General features: G+C 39.9%; 1 protein-coding gene across 4 annotated transcripts in view; it reads left to right on the forward strand.

The window, feature by feature from the left end:
• The window catches only part of CTDSPL (CTD small phosphatase like), a 79,649-nt gene that overhangs the window by 37,934 nt on the left and 21,753 nt on the right, over nt 1–19,962 (forward strand). Inside the window, exons 2-4 of one of the 4 annotated variants that reach the window (XM_058831246.1) lie at nt 7,610–7,764; nt 14,298–14,330; nt 17,873–17,926. In XM_058831246.1, coding sequence (XP_058687229.1) covers nt 7,610–7,764; nt 14,298–14,330; nt 17,873–17,926 — 242 coding nt within the window. The remainder of the gene's footprint in view (nt 1–7,609; nt 7,765–14,297; nt 14,331–17,872; nt 17,927–19,962) is intronic. The other 3 variants (XM_058831248.1, XM_058831247.1, XM_058831249.1) reach the window with 3 other exon arrangements.

A 19,962-nucleotide genomic window follows, 5' to 3' on the forward strand; every position in this document is an offset into this window, starting at 1 on the left:
CTCCATAATGCCACTGCAGAAAGTTCTTTTTATTTTGTGTCACAATACAGCCCCATAGCATTGCTTGCATACTTCAGTTAGCTTGGTTTTACCACCCAGTTACAAACCATGGCAATCCCATGGCACTGCATCTACTTTCTCATTATTTGCTGGATTTTACTTTGTTCTTAAACTGGTTTGAAGCATCGCTTTTGCACTGCATGAATTTTGCTCCAGGAGTGAAAGATTTCAAGGCAAAAAGCTTGGAGCTGAATCACTTTTGCCAGTGCTGCAAACCTGGCCTTGAGTGTAGTGTGAAACAAGCGTAGTGTAGTGTCAGATGAGTGTGTTATTTCTTTTAATTTTTCATCTTTTTTTTTTTTCCCCCTGAAGTGGTTCTGGTCCTTTGTACATGTTTCAGACTATCAGCTGATGGAAGGGTGATTGTGGGGTGTGGCTACTTACTTATTTTATTTAATCATTTACTTATTTTTTTTTAAGCAGATGTATATTTTGAGCATGTGTGTTCACAGGCTGCTCTGGAACCTACGAAGTGCTACAAAGAAAAAAAGCAAATACTAGGAAAAGATTTTACTGTGAGCTGTGCATTAAAAATTGCTGAATATCCTTGTAGCACCTCTTTTAGTGTGTTCAGTAGTTTTTCAGCCCTGTGTGAAAAGGAGGTGTGTGCACAGGTAAACCTGGAAGATTGGGGCACATCCATCCTGGTTGCTCCAAGGAGAGCACAGGCAAGGCTGGATGGGCACATTCAGCTCTTCTTTAAGAACTAAGTCCAGGTATTTATGTCAAAGGCAAAGGTTTGACAGCTCCCTGGCTCCTCAGCTGGGGGAGTTCCTGGAGGTGAGCATCTCCTAACTTCTCCTTTGTATTCTCATCCATCCTCTGTCCCAGCGGCTCTTTTGGTGGCAAGCAATGCAGGCACAAGAATGAAAGTGCTGCTTGTTAATTAGTTCCTTCCTGGATTACAGGAGCCCTACTTTTCAGTCCTTTGGAGATACAGATCTACACGTGCTGCTTCTTGGAATTGGAAGTGGTCTCGGTGTAGCCCTGTCAGCTTGTCAGGCACTGGAGCAGGGGAGGAGGCGGCCAAAGTCTGCTCTGTTTAATTTGAGCTTGAAGGTATTTTGCTCAGAACATGGTTCAGCAGGTTAATTGGGTTCTTAAAGCAGTATTTAACTTTTCAGCTTCGCTCTGAAATGTGGATGCCCCTGAAGCTGTGGATCTGCCTTCAGTCTTAGGGCTGAATAAATGCCAGAGTTGCTCTGACAGATGAATTTATTTTTACATGATCTTGCCTAGTAGCAGCTCTCCTCACTTGTGGGATACTGCAGAAGATGTTTAAATCATGACTTAAATGAGAAGCTGACACATATATGAAGGTTATACTATCATATATATGTGTCCAGCCAAACCACAGTGTGAAGGCTGAAGTACAGCAACAGCTTTAAGGTTTTGGAATTTGCCTTGAGATCCATCAGGTTCTTGTGCTGTTTTGAGCTTTTTCATGGTTTCTAATCCCTCCTTGTCATTTAAGAGGATTCTGTGTGCAGTTGGTGTTTTTAACATTTGCTGGCTACGTTTCATGAAGCATCACAGCCCTTACAGAGACAGCAGTGGAGTTCTCAGTTGTGTCTTTTAAAAGTGACTTTGGAATTTCACTACCTTTGATCCTTAAAATATGAGCATCCAGTAGCCAACAGCAGATATTTAATCTACCCAGATTTGAGGACTGATAAATAATTTATGCAGGGTGAAATAAGGAGGGGGGTGGTGGTTTTAGCTTTAAGCTGCTGCAACAGAAACATTTCCAAAGCTTTGTTTGCTTTAGTAGAGTTTTTTTTCCTTCATACAGCTTTAGATGAATTGGTGGATGAATTAACACCCACCTTGATGATTTTTGCCCTAGGTACTATGTGAAGTTGTATTTCTAGAGGACTTTGGGAGCTATGGAAGTGAAACAGTGCTCTGATATCCACTGGATAGCTTCTGTTATAATAAGTAGGTAGAAGGATAAATTACAGGAAAAGCAGTTCTTGTGTAGCTATTTCATTCTAGCATACAGGTGCAACTCAAAAATTTGTTCTCCAGAACATCATGGAATAATTTACTAAGAGTAGTGCTCAGTTTTTTTCCTTAAGTTCCCTAAAAGCTCCTAAATCATGTTGACTTTTTTTTTCAGATCCAAGTGCACTGACTTAAAGAAATTATTTCAAAAATAAAAATGTGTTATTTTTCCCTCATGTCCCCACCTGCCTTACGTATTCAAGCATTTTTTTCTTCCCCATAATTATTTAATCAACTCCATCCAAAGCAAACTACTAATGGAATGCTTGGGAAATAGGTTGGTGGAGAGGAAGAGTCAAATGTTTTGGAGAGATTTTTATTTCACTAAACTAGTCTGGGATCCCTCCCTTCATTTCAGTAGAAAACCCAAAACCTTACTTTTACTTAACTGTGCTGCTGGGGGGAGAAAGATTGCCAGTTTCAGTTGAAATTAAGGTAATTCTGGGGTATAACATTGAATTTAAGCATTTAGCTAATTTAGCTTGGGCTATACATGCTTGAAGGTTAAACCAATTGTGGGTGGTTATTCCAGTTATGTGACAGTGCTTTTATTGCTGGATTTGCTGCAGAGTTTACACAGGAGTTGAAACCTTTCAATGATAAACTGCAAATGGCATTTTAAAACCAAAGCTACAAGAGCATCACATGCAGATTTGGCACCAAGTGTTGTAAAACAATTTCTGTCCTGGTCACATCACAAAAAGAGGAGCTGTGTCAGCAAGTTGATGATATTCTACTTAACTGTTTCTATCTTGAGATGTGTGGGATATAAAATTTCATTTTTCTGAGAAGATCAGATACAGCATCTTAAGAAGTTGGAGAAATGAGACATTTCTAATCGTGTATGGATTTTAAAACTGCTTCCTTTGAAGAAAGGCTTTGTTTAATATCACTTAATTCTGACTCGCCTCTTCCCATCCTGTGTTATAAACAAACTTATGGTGAGAGCTCACCATACCCACACGTTCATTTTATTGCATTTAGTGAGTTCATCTGTTAGCAGGGAAGTCTCCTCATTCCCCAGCTGATGTTATTTGGGAGAGCTGGATATTGCTTTCATTTAATTAGGAAAAGTTCAGCGTTAATTAGCTCACTCCTGCCTGCAGAGGGGTGGGATTGGAGCCTTCCAGTCACCCGAGGTGGCTTCCTGCAGCAGGAGGGGTTTGTGCTACTGTGGCTGCACAAGAATCTGCTTTTGTAATTTCTCACCACTACAGCAAAATCTGATGGGGGAAGCCCTCAACTAAACTTTTGTAGAGTACAGTGCACAGGAGGAAAATCTTTTTCTTGGCTGTGTGACTTGTGCTGCTGCTGGAAGTGTCCTGGGAGGGAGAGCAGCACAACCCTTCTGCCTCCAGAACCCTCTCTCCACAGCCCCTTCTGCCTCCTCTTTCCTTTGTGTGAAAGGAGCCTGGAGAAGATGCTGTAAATTACTTCTATTAGCACCTCTTGTATTAATTTCTGTTATAGCATTTGAGTTATTATATCTGTGTGTGTTAATACTTGTTGCTTGTTATGGCCTTTTTCTCCCTGTTCTCTTGTAAACCGCCCAGTATAGCTCCATACCTCCCATTTAAGCTTACGTGATTGCAGTAATTTATTTTAAAACTTGCCTTTATCTTTCCTTGAGCCCCTCCCCAGCCTCAGCAGTTCTGTGGGTTTGTCAAGACTTGCCAGAAGACTTCCATAAGCACAGCTCTGGGACTGTGGATTTCAGACAATTCAGGGATTAACACACCCTCAGACAGTGGGTGGCACAGGGGTCATGGACACTGAGGTTTGTCCTTAGGGATGGCAGCTGGAAATTACAGGTGAGACCCTGAACTGGGGGCAGTCTGCACCAGAGTTATTTCCCTTCTAGACAGCAAGAGCTGTGCTCTTGTTTCTGACCCTGGCTGCAAACAGTGTTTTATAAATTCAGGTAATTTGGCCAAGTGCTTCACTGAAGGTTCCTGCAGACCTCCAGGAGACCCCCTGGTGAACTCTGCTCTTCAGTGTGGCCCTAAACCATGTGGAAAAGGAAATAAACCTGTGGAAAAGGAAATAAAGTGATCAAAATTAGTGAGGGAAGAGGTGATGTATTTGTTGGTGCATGTAAATAGATGTATGTGCATCTGTATATAGATTTAAAACTTAACTGTGAAAAGTTGTAGGAAGGCAGCATGACTTTGAATGACTGGCCTTTAAAATAGCAGATGGAATTAAATGTAGATACATGTGACATTTTCTGCATGGGAAGATATCAGAATTCTTGATTTATATTTGCAGTGATGCCTGAAATCCCTACTAATGAAGAGATCTTGGTGTTATAATCAGATCTGAAAAATCACATTAGCCCAATGCTCACTTGTTGTAAACCTCAAGTAAGATATTAGGAATTATTAGAAAAGCAGGAGAACAGAGCATTGCGTGGGTGTATAAAGTCATGGTGGAATTTCTTCCTTTTATCCTGGATATTGTGTGTGTTTCCAGTCCCTCTCTTCCTGCTTCAAAAGTACAAATCAGGGACTGCAGAAAGGTAAGAAACGAGGATGCTCGGAGATCTGAAGCAGCTGAACTCTTGGCTGAGCTGTGGATCTTCCTGCCATATGATACTTTGGGCTCTAAGAGTTGCTCTAGGATCAAAAAGTGATGGGGCAAATCCATGGAGGAGGAATTTGAGGATTATTGTACGCACATATTTGGTGTGTTCAGGTGAGGAGGTCCTTAAACTGCACTTGGAGTGAACCTGGAGTGGTGGGAGGGGAAAGCATCTCTCCAGCCTCACCCTGATCCTTTCCTCAACCCTCCTGCAGACACCTGCTGCTCTCAGGCTTCTCTGCTTTCACAGATAACATATTTTCACGTTGTGGGGTTGTTCTGCCTGGGCTTTTTTGGGACACAGTGTCGACGTGTTCCATGTGCAGGGTTTGAGATGTGAAACGTCACTGAAGTGTCCTCGGCACTCAGTGTGTCTGGGGAGGGTGTAGGAAATCAGCTCCAGAAACTGAGGTTGTAACTTCCAACAGATGGAGGGAGGAAAAAAAAAAAAATCTTAATTTTTTTAATTTTTTTTTTTTTTTAAATTCCATATGCTGGGTGCTGCTCAGACTTGCAGTTTGGATAACTCCGTTTACCCTTCCATTATTGTTAGTACCTGGTCTCACCTAGGAGCTTTCAAGGAATGCCAGGTTTTGTCCTCAGTAATTTTTTTTCTCTTAAAAATTTGCTGCCATCCAGAATGCCTAAATTTGTGTTGGCAATTCAACATCAATGCTCCTTTGCACCTTTATAGTTGTTATATTTGTGCTGTCACTGCTTCAAGGAGAGCAAATCCAGCAAACAGCACATGGACTGCAGGTGGCTCAGGGTAACTAAAGGAAGGAGGAACTATTTTCCATGATGCACAGCACTGTCAGAGTTGCTAAAAAATGAGATATGGCTGCAAACATTTTCTCTGTGTGCAGTACTTGTATTTTAACGTAGTACAGCACATAAAGCCACCTGAGAATTTCTGTTCTGTACTGCATCCAAAATTATCGTTTATTAAGTCACTGTAAAGCCTCTGTAATAGTTTATTACAGAAAATCCTGTTAAAATGACATCTAAATTAGTGGAAAGACCTGTTTAAAAGAGCACTGTGTTATGAATGGCAGAATTGTCAAGACTAAAAACCAACATGAAGGATTATTTTTCTGAGTAAAATGTTTCAGTAAATGAAAGGGAGTGGCCAGATTTCAAATGTATGGTTGGATCCAAGTATTCTTAGAAGGTTTGGACTAATTGGTATTTTTTGTCTAGAGATTTTTGAATGTTTATTTAGACAACTTACTGTCTCTATCTGTAGTAAGTAGAAACCATACAAGTATTAGTTCTGGAGTGGTTTTGGTGTTCCCATTGATCTGTTGTGCAGCTGAGGCTGTGAGTTAGGAATTTAAGCACCCTGCTGTAATTGATACTTGCATTCAAATGAGATCATTTGCCCTCATATTTTTAAGTAGAGGCTGAAAACAGACCAGAAATGATTAGCAAGGTTTCTTTGGCAGTAGCTGTAGGCAGCAGAACACACAGCATTGTTCTTCCCATTCTAATTTCAGCATATTTCAATTTTTAATGTCGGAAAGGAGTTCTCCTTGCCAGGATTATATTGCAACTAACTTGCTTGTGGTTGCAATATCATTTATTCTGAGTGCTTTGAAAATGTCCTTCCCAACTGCCCAGGAATGCTTTGGGGATTTCTAAAGCTGTGTTGTTGCAAACAGAATATGACATTTTGAGAATTAGGTCTTTTACTGTAACTTGTAGCAGTGGTGGCCAGAGTTCCTCATGTGTTTTCTGTTTAACTGGAGTATTGATAAGTGGTGCTGGATCGTTTCAGTTTGCAGATGTCTTTTAAAGTAATGAAACACTTCCTTAAGCACACAAATCTCTGCACAGTTCTGACTTTATCCTGTTATTGGAGCGCTTTTTAAATTGGTGAAAGTCTATAAAACCCATTTAGTTTTTGATATTGGTACACTTTGCTCTTAATAGCAATTAGTAACTGAACCTGGGCAGTGCTCACTGCCTTAAAGTGGAAAAGTATTTTGGTAAATATGGAAATGATGGGACTTACTAAGAATTTCACTTACCCTCTAACTTTGAGATGATGGGGGTTTGATTTCCTATCCAAAGTAGGAAAGAAATACTTCTAAATAAATATTATCTACAAGTATGATAATCATTAAAATATTTGGTGAACAAATGAAGCATTACTTAAAACATTCTAAAACTTTTCTCCAGCTCTTTTATTTTATTCTTTTTTTATTTTAATGTGTGTTCAGGAGTTTTTTCCTTAGGGGAACCCCTAGATGTTTTACATGCATTTCTTTTCTCTAAACTGTTGCTTGTAACTACAGTTTCCATTCTTTAAAAATGCTACACTTGCTTTCATTCAGTTGTATGTAATTTTTTTACCACTTTAGGGTGGTTTTTTTTATCCTGGTAGACCAATAAGAAAGTCAAGGCTAGGGCTCCTGTTTCTTTAGTAGTATAAATAGTATATTCCTGCAGCCTCTGTGTTGTGTCTACTGTGCTCCAGCAAATAGAACAAACAGCAAGAGAAGAAACTCAGAAACATCTCACAGCTTTCCTTGACCCTTGCAGGACTTCTGAATGTTCAACACAGGGTTGTGTAGATGTGCAGAAACACTACAGCAGGCATTTAGTGCGTCTCTGGTTTTTAAATCTCTTCAGCTTCCTCGGTCCAGACACAAATTTTAGCAGCCAGTTATTTTGTGTAATTACAATATCCACCTTGGATGATACTGGGAAAGCTCTGTGTGTTGTCTCAGTGTGATTATGCAGTTCCAGGCTGTCACTGCATGAGTCTGGCAAGGGAAAAAATGTGTTAAAAAAGAAGAAAAGGGGTCTCAGTATGCTGGAAAATCTCAGTAATCTTAAGATTTGATGAAGATTTCTGGATATAAAAACCCTTCACCTTCAATTCAGTTGTTGTCATCTGGAAAACCAGATCTGTACCACATGAATTTATTTTTCTACTGTGTTTGTTGTTTTTTTTCCCCAGTGTCCCAATGTAATATCAGCTTGAAGAAGCAGAGGAGTCGAAGTATCTTTAGCACCTTATTCTGCTGCTTTCGTGACTACAATGTCGAGCCACCATCTACCAACAGCACCAGTGCTCTGCCTCCTTTGGTGGAGGAGAATGGAGGACTTCAGAAGGTCAGGATTTTGTCTTATTTTGCTGTCATGTGGGTGTTTTGTAAGCGAGGCTTAATTCTGCTTCCAAAGGTTTGTCCTTACAAATTTTCCGCGTGGGGAACAGCTGTGAGTTACAGGAAAAAAAAATTACTGGTTTGATGGTGGATTGCTAATACTGACTATTCATCTGTAATATAAAATTAATATTTCTGTTATGGGTGTTGGCACTCTACATTTCATAAGCAACCAACATTTAAAACCTGACTAAGACACTAAAAAAAAATGGAGACTTCTCATAAAATTTCAGCTGCTGAGTTGTCCTCAGCTTTTGTTCCCTTTCCTGGTTCCAGGAAGGTTAAAATGTGTCCCACTGGAGCATAGTGGAACCTTCTGAGCATGACTTCAAAGGGTTTTCAGTGACATAAAAACAAACTAAAAAAACCAATATTATTTAGACTTTTTTTTCTAAGCAGTTCACTTATATTCGATACATGCTGAGTCCAGGGATAACAGCTTTTGGCCATTTTTCCAGATTATTAAGTTTGGCTTAATGAGTCAAATGGATGGAGATGTTAGATGCAAATACAGATAGAATACAATCAGTGCAACAAATTTGTATGTTCTATATAAAGATAACACCGAGAGCATTTGTGTTATGAGCTGAAGAATTTCAGTTCAACATGGCAAACACAGGAATGCCAAATTTCCCACACAGTTTCCAGGACTCTGAGATTGCAAATACAGGTGAACCCATGGTGGAGAATAATGGCAGAAACGGAAATGTCTCCATGGGTTTTTTTATCCTTCTGCTTTCCACACAATTTTTCATGTCTGATGCAGCTGATTCCTTTCTTCTCTTCTCCAGTCCATTTTATTCTGGTTTGAATTTTGCTGGCTGTGTTTGAATTCTGAAAAGCTCAGGAGAAAGAGCAAGGAACTGTTTGATGGGAGAGAGGGAAGGAGAGCAGATGAAAGTGATGGGAGATTTCGAGTAGGTGTGGAGGTGAAGTCTGAGCTGTAACAGTTCCTGCTGAAACTGCTCTCACAGAGGTAAAATGCACTGAAAATCCTGCCAAGAGGAGGGATTGTACATGTATTTTTAGACTTCTTCTGCTAGCCAAGGTACATTTGGAGTGAAAGGAGGGAAATCTAGCCTGGATGTGCTGAAGGGAAAGCTGAGGAGTGTGTAGCATGTATGCACACATTCATCTGAGGAAAAAACGGGATGGGAAGCTACTAAAATTTCCTTTCCATTATGCTGGGGAATGGAAAGGAGGCAGAAGTGAGGCTACTGGCAAAATTACAGCTGACAGAAAATGGGACTTCAGTACAAACTAAAACATAAAACCAGGTTTGTTTTTTCTGTAGAAAAACGTGAGTTACAATGGTCTGGAGTCAGTAGTGTCCAGATTGCATTTTACAAAGCAATTACTTTTTAAATATATCTTATGCCTTGAGAGATTGCATGTGTGTCCACACAAGTTCTCATCCTCACTCTGTGCTGCCTCAGTGAGCAGTTCTGGGGTTGTGCAATCCTTGTACACAAGACCAGGACATAAATCACAGCATTCCTAAAACTACCAGATCAAAACTTGCAAGATTTAAAAAAAGTCAAAGAATATATTGAAGAGAATCTAATTAAAGAGTGTTCTCTTCAACTGAATGAAAAGCACTCAGATATTCATATCTTTTTAGAAGAATTCAATATAGCTAAACTTTTAGGTGGTTCTTGAGGTTAAAAAGGTCTGTGACACTGCTGTTTTAAATGCAGTGTTAAAGATTAATAAGCTCTATATGTGTTTATACTGTTTTTATTTTGAGTGCTAACACAGTGTAAGTAGAAAAATCTTCTAAGGAAATAAAACCAGCATTGAAGAGTTGAATATGTTTGAATATTGTTACACTGTCAGACTGGTGATTTTTACCAGGAGAGCTGTTTCAGAGCTGTGGAGGCTGCTTGAATTTGGTGGAGTTTACATTGAGCATCTTGTCTAGATTCAGAAATAAGTAAGGTGGGGGAAACAACAGTGGGCCTTGGATTCTAAATTGGTGAAATAAAATGTCCAGGAATGACAAAATTGCCTCCCAGGAAAGAAAATAAAACCTGACAACCCACTGCTTAAATTCCTCAGCTGTTTCATTAAAGCTATTTTTTTGCATTAGTTTCACTGCCAGGTAGGAATTGCTTCAATTCTGTTAAGCTGCTGCTCAGATTGTCACTTAGTTAAATCTGCTCTCTCTTTTATGCTTTACTAATTATTTTTCACAGCACAGTTCACTTCTGGCTGGGCCCAGTCAGTTCATGTGTTGTGACCCTTTCCTTAAAAATGGACAAGGAAAATTGCACAATAATGTCAAGCAGTTACCACCAGAAATGAGTATAAAATGGCTTGGATGTACTTCCCTTATGTCTTTGCTGTTCAGTGGAGTCAGTACATGAAAATTGGTGATAAAGACTTCAGAGGAAGGAAAGGAATGAGAGAAGCTTCTGCTGGCTTCACTGGAATTCAGTGTTTTGTGTTGCTTCTGGCACATTCTGAAGCTGATGTGATAAGCCAACTTCCTTCTAATTAGGAATCTTGATTTTTGTAAATGTTGACCTGTTCAAAAGGAGGGAAAGAGGGGGAGGGTATTTTATGAAGTAGTTGAAAACACAGCACTGAAATTCTGTTCAGAGTAATTGTGATGTGTGAGACAATTCTTATTGTTACTATTATTTGGCTTTAGTAGAAAAAAAATGAAATCAGTGCTTCAGATTAATCAGTACTTCATGATGTGACTTGATGGTGCTTGACACACATCAAGTGTTCTGTCACTTCTTCATGGGATTGGAAGAAACACCAAACTGAGCGTGGTTTTGATTAAGCAGTTATTTTCAGTGCTGAATTCTATTCTGTAAGTGGGGGGGGAGAAAAAAGCCCAAAAACTTCTTTAAAGTATTGAGTTCACTTTTAAACCTTCTACTCACAGAGCAGCTGCTTGTCCAAGTGTGACTCTAATACTGGTAATGAATGGTCCATTCTGTCTCTGAAGTTCCAATACAACATTTTTTTCAATAATAACTTGTATTTACTGAAACTGTGGCATATTTGTTTTCCTTCAAATGCAACAGCTATTCAGCACAGCAGAAGATGCATTGTAAGATGTGATATCTGTGACAATGGGTATATCAGCCTGCCTGCAGCTCAGATGCTGAGCCAGATGTGCCACTGGGAGCACAAAATATTCAGCCTCGTGAACTCCTTCGTAATTTTTTCCTGCCTCCTCAGCAGCAGGCAGCTCCCCAACACCTTCCAGCCACTTTTTTTCTTTTCTTTAGAGTGTTGGGAGAGAGAATTGTATTTTGTTTTCTTCAGGATAAATTCAAATCTCAGTTTTCATTCTTCAGTTAGCAACTTGACCCAATTTTTGTATTTTCTGGATGTAAGTTTTCTCTTCTGGGTAAGTTTGTTACCTGACTTTTGAGGTGTTTGTGGATACAGATTTGATTCATTCAGGCATGAAGGGGCATCCAGATAAAGGTGAGAAAAGCAAGATACAAACTCTTTTTTCCCTTTGCTTTCAGTTGTGCTGGGTGAGGGAGCCCTGACAAGTCTGTGGGCACTTTGCCATTTCACTCCTAACCCACTTCCACTGGAGTCATCCTGGCTTGTTTCACAGTGAATCCAGACCAGGCAGATGGCTCCAGCTGATGAGATGAAGCATGAATGAGGAAAAGGATTTTCATACTTGTTGGGTTAGAGGAGAAGCTCTTGATCCCCAGTTAACAGGAAGGAAGACAGAATTAGGAGGAGGGTTTTTCTGGAGGCAGCAGCTGCTCCCTCTGCTTTTCCTGTCACTGAATTTCCACCTCACTCCAAAAGCTGGGGTTCCTTCTCCCCATGCATGATGCCATCATCTCCTAGGTGATGCTGGAAGCTGTGCAGATGCCCTGTGGTCGTGTCTCCAGCACTCTTCTCTGCTTCAGGGATCTCTATTTATACCACAGCACAGGGAAAGGGATCTTCTCTCTGTCCCACATGAATATGGCCCAGCAAAATGAGGAAAACAGCTTGTAGGGAGCAGTTCTTGAGGACAAAGAGGAATCTGCTTCATGCTGGAGACCTGGAGGTGCAGCAGGAGTGTGGGCTCTGGGATGAGGACATCATTAATGACAGGCTTTCTGAGCAGACATGGGAATCACTCTCCAGTGTGGAGGAAGACAGTTGAGATTGATGTAAAACATTGTGCTTTTTCTCCTGCTTAACCTTTGCTGATTGGAGCAAGAAAATTCCATGGGTTTGGCGTTGTTGGTCACCATCAAGATGTGGTATGGAAGGTGTGTTTAGAAAACAAGATCTCCTCTCCACACCTGTGCTTGGTTCCTCTCTTTGCCCACTTCTTCTGACCCTCTTTGCCTTCCAAAAAGTCTTTATTAAGAGACAGCTTGAGAGTTTGTCAAATCACTCAAGTGTCAAACAATAACTGTACTACTGCTTTTAAAGAACCTGTCATGGTCTAGAACAAGCTTGGTACTAAAGAAACTAATAGGATAAATCTGTTATTTTGGTCAGCTTCTTCTCTAAAGTGAAACAGCTCTTTATTTTTTTTCTTTGAGTACAGACTGTTGTTGATAAAAGCAAAATAGTGTGGCCTGTCACTTGGTATTCATTGAGGCCACACATGACCATAGACAGTGTTAGTGAGGAACACAGTGCTGGAAATTGTTGTTTCAAACTAACAATTATGCAGCTAAAGGAAAAGCTGGGATTTATCATTCCATCTGTATCTAGCATGGAAAAAATAAAACCTGTGGAAAAAAAAAAAAGCTGATTTCAATGGCTGGGGACAAATCAGTTCTTGGGTTGTCTTAGGGATACAATAGGGAAATTTTGGCATTCTAGGAACGGCTTTGTTCTGTTACCAACATCAGGAGCTCGTGGAAAGCCTTCAACAAATGCCGTCATCCGTCATCTCTTTCAAATGATGCTGTTTGACCCATTTCCCTTCCTGTTCCAAGGCTTTAGGAAATGAGGCAGGACACTTGTAAGAAGTTTCCCAGAGCAGGCTTGTTTTTAAGAAGCATTTGCCTGTTCCTGAACACTTTTGCTTTCCCAGCAGACTCTTGCACTTCTTTCTGCTTCTTTTTCCTGTTCCCATCACTCTTACTGCTGTTTTGATCTTTGCATAGGTATTTCTAGGGTTCCTTTTAAGAAATTAGCTTGTTTCCCCCTTTTTTTAAAATTTAATTTAAGAAATTCTGTGAGAAAAATTAGGCAAACAGTAATGCAAGTCCTTTAGCAACTTTGGTTTTAAGTTCCCATGAAAGTCAGTTCCACTGATGTCCACGGGACATTAACATACTGAATTATATTTTTTTTCTATTCTTATTGCTATTACCCTGAGGAAAACTTGGATTCTTACCAACTTTTGTTTTTCTAGAAATCAGGTACTTTTTACTAGTGCCAAGTTTTTGATAGTTCGTGGCAGTTGCTGCTCTCTAGTTGCTCTTTCAGCTTCTCAGGATTTTGGGCAAACTTCAGTAAAAATTTCTGCTGAGCAGGACTAAAAAGGAGCACTTTAAAAATAATACAGAATTATTTCTGTTTGTCAGTGATGTGTCAACACTGGTAGAGTTGAAAACAAACAAGCAGGAGGCTCCTTCAGCTGGAAGAGGCTGTTCCAGTGTTGAAAACAGCCCTTTCAATAGTTCCTCTGCTGGAGATCAGAGCCTGTGTTGTCCAAATAGCAAAGAATAAAATCATCTACCCAAGCAGTATCTATGCTAGAAGGATCAGCTTCCTTTTTTTTTTATGTGCTGTGCCCACCAGAAAACAAAGTTGGTTTTGAAGGATTAGAGAGATTTGAAAATAGAGCTCCAGCTTCAAAAATTACACGTTTGAGTGAGAGTTTGAGTGAGAGTTACACATTCCAGCCAGGTTTTGTGCATTTTGGAGCTGTCCTTGTTTCTGGATGTCCGAGGATGAGAAGGAAAGGTCAGGTTGGCCAAGAATTTCCTGCCTTCCCCCAAGTGTAGTGCAAAAGTGAGGCCACAGGAACAGCACTGGTACTGCTGGATGAGGAAAATGGGATTCCTCGGATCAGTTCGACATCATCGTGTCCTTCTCAGACATTTTGCTGTTGCCTAAGTGAAAATGCTGTTTTTTCAAATGAAGTTGAGTTCAAGGAGTGGGGTTCTGCCCTGCTGCCAGGCTCTGGCTCAGCCTCTTGCTGCTGCAGTGAAAATTGACAAATATACCCATCAGTAGATCTTAAAGCTGAAAAAGTTCCAGTAAATACAGGTACTTTCTTTTTGCCATCTCTTATTAATCATAGCATGGGTTTTATCAGTCCAGTCTCCTAAAAATCATAAATGCCAGTATACTAACAGATCATTTCAGCAACTAAAATGCAAAATCCTGTTTTTATTTTTTTTTTTTACCCTGGTTTCTTGAATACTTTGAACTTTTGGTTTAAAAATGTTTTGAGTGCTACATTTACTGCTCCAGACCTTTGTTCTACCCTTTAAAAGCCATTACCTTTACAGTGATTTTTTTTTTTTTCTTTTTCCCCAGGGTGACCAGATGCAGGTCATGCCTATACCAAGTGTATGTATTTTTATCCCTTTTTCTTTTAATAATTTTCATGACTTTTGCTTTGATTCATTTTATGTTGCAGTCTAACAGGTCTGTTTTGTGTTGCATGTTAACAAAAAGGATTTTGTGTTCTGTCTGTATTGTTGTATCCCCAGAGGTGAACTGAGCTGCATGTCTTCTACAGGGAAAGAAGAGTTTGGGTTTTAGCTGGGTTTCATCTGAATTTTTAGCATTTTGAAAACACATGAAGTAGTCTGAAAGTTTTTTATTTTATTAGAGGTAAAAGGTGACTCATCTTCACTATGTGAGACACAAAGACCTTTTCCTTTCATTTTCCCCTATATTCCAGTTGAAAAGAAGAGTTGGAAACTGCATAATTTATTTGAAATAAGTCACGCTAAGAAAACAGAGCACACTGACTATTGCTCATTACTGCACTTGTTTGAGATGATGCTCTTGGTATCAGCTGCTGCTTTATGGGCCTTAATATTTCTGTTTATCTTCCCTGGATTAAACCTGGAATGCTGTTTGGCATCTGAATTATTTTTCAAAGCTAAATAAAAGGAAGAAAAAAACCCAAGTCCTTCAAAGTGAAGCTTTTAATTTAATTAGTTTTAACCTTTTTTGGTCAAAAAGCTGCTCTTGTTTTGTACAAGGATGAAGGCTTTGTAAAGCTGAAAGGATTTTTTTTTTTTTTTTTTGAGCTCCTTTGCTGTTTACAATACTTCATCATTGCAGAGTTTCCCAGAAAATAGCAGTGCTGATGTGTGGAGATAATGACCCAGACCTCTGGTCTGAGATATTTGGTAGCCTCTAAAGACCTGGATATTCCCCAAGATGCCATTCTTTTTCTTCTTCCCCTTCCTTCTCACGTTGCCCAGCATTCTAAAACCTGCTCTAAGAAGCACCCCTGTCTGTGCAGCAGTGCCAGGAGATCCCTGTGGCTGCACATCTTCCCTCTCCCAGCAGTTTTTCTTGGATTTGAGACCTGTTGGAAATTCCTCTTCATTGCTTCCCTGTTATTTCTGACATGGCTCCTGCATGGTGTGTATGCAGACAGGCATGGACATGCATGGGATTTGTATTCCTGCGAGTCTAGGAATAGAAAACCTCAAATGTAAATCAGAAAATACTGATTTTCAAACTACTTTTCTTTTTTACATACCTGCCAAATTCTGTTAGGGGACTGTAGTTGCTCCACTAGGAATTGTTGGAACATGAAACATGTTCTGGCTGTGCTCTGACCTGGAATGAAAACCTTTCCCAAGAGTGACTGTAGCTACCAACAGAATAAGAATTCAAACAGAACAAAATTTTGGAAGGATAAATGACTAGAACTTTGACAGGTACAGAAATTAAATCAGATACTTTGTTAAAGCACTGTCTTTGCAGTGTTAAAGCAGTGCTCTGTTAGATTTGGGCAGTGGTAGGAAAAATGAATGATTCAATAAGGGATATCTATTTTTTTTTTCCTCCTTTTTTTGTTTTAAGCTCAGCTGTAATTTTGCAGACATCCATTCCCAGCATTAACAAGGCAGTAAAATTAACTTATCCCTGCAGTCATGATGTAGAGTTCTGAGGGAGCAGGTGACTTTAAACACTCCATCCCCTTGTCCAGTGCCATCTGATGTTTCTCCTGGCAGCAGGACAGGGGAGAGTGGCTGAGCAGCAGTGGCCCTTGGGCACTGGTGTGACATTTCCTCCCCAGTATCAAAGTGCTGCTGGTTCTCTGGAACCAGAATCATCATCTAAATAAAGGCACAAGGGAGCTGCACATGCAGGAAGTGCTGGGAAGGAAAAATGCAGGGTTATGTTAGGAAAAACACCTGAAATTAAAGTGTTGCTCTGCTGGTCTTAGGAGGGGTGTTGGTCCTGAGCATTGGTTTGCTCCAAGACAACTCTGATTTTGTATTTCAGACCCATTAAGGCAGAAATTCCTGATTCTCTGCTACCTAGGGGTGAGAACTGGGCTGTGTGAACTGCAGTGTCCTGTACAGACCAGGAGAAAAATCTTCCAAAGAGACACAGAGCTTGGACACAATTAAGTGGACTTAAAGGGCTTGTTGCAAATGCCATCAGTTCAAGTGTTTAGAGATTTCCTGAGTGACTCTAAAAAGAGCTCTGCCCACTCCCCACTTTCAAATTGAAGCCTCCAGTCAAAATACGAGGATTTTGACTGGAGCTTTCTGAAGCTTTATTGTGCTTTTTTATTGTGTGTGAAACCTGGCAGTGTGCTGAGGTCACCTGTTTGAAAGCTTCCATTGCTTTATGTGCATTTTGCATTGCTTTTATTTGCATTTGTGTGTGCAGTTCAGTGAAATGGATCTTCTGCTCGATCAGATTTGTCCTGTATTAATTGCACTGAATTTAAAAGCTTGACTTAATATGAATTTTCTCTTGGTTATTGATAAAGATGACAGCTAAACAAGAAATACTCCAGCTTCTAGTTAGGTTTTTCAGAAAATAGAAACAGCATTACATTGAGTTTTTTTAAATATGAACTTTACCATGTTTGTAGTTCATATTTTGAAACTGTTTCCAGATAAGGCATAGGTTAAACAGCAGCATAACTGATTATTTTCTTAATACTGCAAAATTTATTATTTTTAGGGCTGAAATCACCACAAAATTTTTAAAAAGGCAAACCCAAAACATTCCCAGCTGATGTATTTCAATAGACCTGATTAAAAATCTGTTAAATGTAGCTCAGGATGCCCAAGTTTTGATGGATTTTATTCAGCTTTGTTTGGAAAGGAGTATGGTAGAGAAATCATAAAATCGTACAATGGTTTGGGTTGGAAGGAACTTTAAAATATTATCTCATCCCAACCCCCAAATCAAAGCAGACCCATAGCAGCTTCACTATTTTATATTATTTTGAATTAAGAGGTTGATAGAAGTACAAAGCCACGCTCATGCAACATCTTAAATGAGATATTGTCAAACTTCTCCTAAACAACTCTTAAATGAGTTGGGAGTGTCCACTTCTTTTGTTCAGCTTAAAATTCCACTGTTAACCAGTGGTATCAAAATTATCCCTCAGAATCCCTGCAGAAGTTAAATCTTAGCACAGGGATATTGGGGTTTTTTTCCACTTGTCCTCACCTACATTAGCTAAATCCTTATTATAACTTTTTTCTAGAAGAAATTTTGGGAACTGCCTGTTCCACAAGAGGAGCTGGCATCTTCTGGCAGTTGTGTTTTAAGTAGGAATAATTTACCTTCTGTAAGAGTATATTTCTGCACATAACTGCTGGGAGAAGCTGTTAGCCCTGCAGAGTGCAGCCCAGAGCATGAGGAGGACACGAACACTGAATTAATGTGCTGCACTTGGGCTTGACAGCACTGCCAGGACAGAGAGGCAAAAAAAAAAAAAGTCTTATTAATTCTGATACCTATCTCTGTGGGAAGTACAGGCCTACAGGGAGGAAAGCTGATGATTGTTCTATACAGTGAATTTCTGCAAGATTTGTGTTGACCAGCTGTTTATGCTTCAACCAGAAGTCCTGTTCTCTTGCCGCCACCATCCCCTTTTTTTTGTTTTGTTTTCTTAGGGAATATACTATTTCCACGGGACTGAAGCAGTGCAGCAGTCGTTTCACTACAAGGTCTGTTGAGCTGATCAGCCACGAGACCTGGCTGGAATGCATAAATCCCAAACAGTGACTAGTTTAACTTCTGTGCAGCTTGTGTCTTGTTGGAATTGAAGAGCAAACCAGTGAGATACCACGTGTAATTTTTCTGCTGAGTTCTGTGGAAGTCTCCAGTCTTTTGGGGGAGTGTTGCATAGTAAATATGAGTTGCTGTTAGCCACAATTAAATATTCTTAATCATCTCAGGTGTCTTTAAACTGGTGTGTGTAAAAAAATATAGAAGACGTTATCAAACTTCCACATTATTAAACTTCCACAGCTATTCACTGTTAACTGTGATGGAAATCTGGTATTTAGAACTCTTTGTGGGGATGTCTCCATTAGAAAATTAAAACACAATGTTGAGTAATGCTTGTTTCTGCCTAAAAGCTTTGCTACCCTTGACAGGTGGAAATTGCTTTAGATCAGAAAGCTTGAACAGCAAAACAAATGGGCTGGTACTTTGCATACAAATCCTTTCAAGTTCCTAAAAGCCTTAAAAACGCCACTCTTGCTCCCAAGTCCTTCACCAGCTACTTAGCAGCCTCACAACTTGTAGTGACTTCAGCTTCAGAATAATTTCCTTATCCCCATTATCAGAGGGTGAATTCTCTCACAGTTGAGGGTGACAGCATTGCAATTTGTGAAATGGAAAATTTGTTTCTTCTGACCTTCCAAAGGTGTGAATTTAAGGAAAGACGATCAGATTGAACTCAGGATGCCAAAGCTTGTGGGAGAGTTGGTTGTGCCCTTGCTAGATGAAGTTAGGTCAGTAATTGCACACGATCTCCTAAAGTGCTGAGAAGGGAGAGGAGCTCCAGCAGTAACCAGAATCCCTGTGCAGGTACCACAGGTAAACTGTGCCTCTCCCAGCCACTGCTTTTGAGAAAGAAGAGGTGAAAACAACAGTCTTGGGTCTCCTTACTGTGCATTCAGGGAATTTGGGCTCTCAGAGATGAAAGTTCCTGCATATTGTAGTCCTTGGTGTGAGTCCGTTCTTTTCTTGGTGACAAATGCAACAGTTTTCAGCTAAAAAATTAAGATACCTGTGGTAAGACAGTGCTGATATTTTTCATATGTGTATTTTTATATGGAAGAATATATATTTCCATACCTTTTCCATAGATATAGATATTTTCAATTCGATAAGGAATTCACATAACAGAAGGAATTTCTGGCTTTGAACTGCTTGTGCAGATTAATGTGGTCAAAAATTCAGAGGAGATAAGGTTTGAGTACAACAATAAACTGAACTATTAATTTTTTTAAAACAGAATATTTAAGATTTCTTGGGATGTTCCTTCCTTTTTTTCATCTTCAAAGACAAGAAGTATTAGAATGTGGGTTCTGAAGATCATTTTTAAATGGGATGGATCTTTATTTCAACAAGCTTTTCATTTATTTAGGTTGTAAGTTTTGATCCTTCTTAATCTGAAGAACTGAGGTGGGGTGCTAAGTACCTTTTAGGCTTTGAAAAGGAGAGAGAAACAGAAATTCTTTAGCTCTTTTTCTTGCTGCCAACAAGCAGAGGTGGAGCTGAAGCAGCTGAGGGGCTGTCCATACCCTAGCCATGGTGCTGTATAAATTTCAGCCTGGTCAGGTGGCTGTGGTGGGTGGATGAGGCATTGGGCAGGAGCTGTTTTAATTAATTAACTGTCAGATGTGTGCAGAGAGGAAATGCACTGAGACAAGGGGGTGGTAGGCAGGGCAGCTTCCAGCTGGGTGGGAACTCTTGTCAATGTTAATTGTAAGGAGCTACATCAACTTCAGTGAACACTCCTAAAAATCAAAAAAAACCTCCTTTCTTAACACCTAATTTAAGTCCAGAATCTGATTTGTTAGGTGCTTTATTTAAAGAGCTCATTAGGCCTCATTGGCCAGTATCTATCAAGATCTGGCCACATCTGTCAAGGTGACATTTGAATTCAGGCAGTGGTTGATAATCTGTCCTGGCTGCTGGAGGGTGTCCAGAGGTGTCTGCCTCACCTGTGTCACCCCTGCCTGCACAGGGA

The sequence above is a fragment of the Poecile atricapillus genome, chromosome 2 (assembly GCF_030490865.1).
Source record: "Poecile atricapillus isolate bPoeAtr1 chromosome 2, bPoeAtr1.hap1, whole genome shotgun sequence".
NCBI lineage: Eukaryota > Metazoa > Chordata > Aves > Passeriformes > Paridae > Poecile > Poecile atricapillus.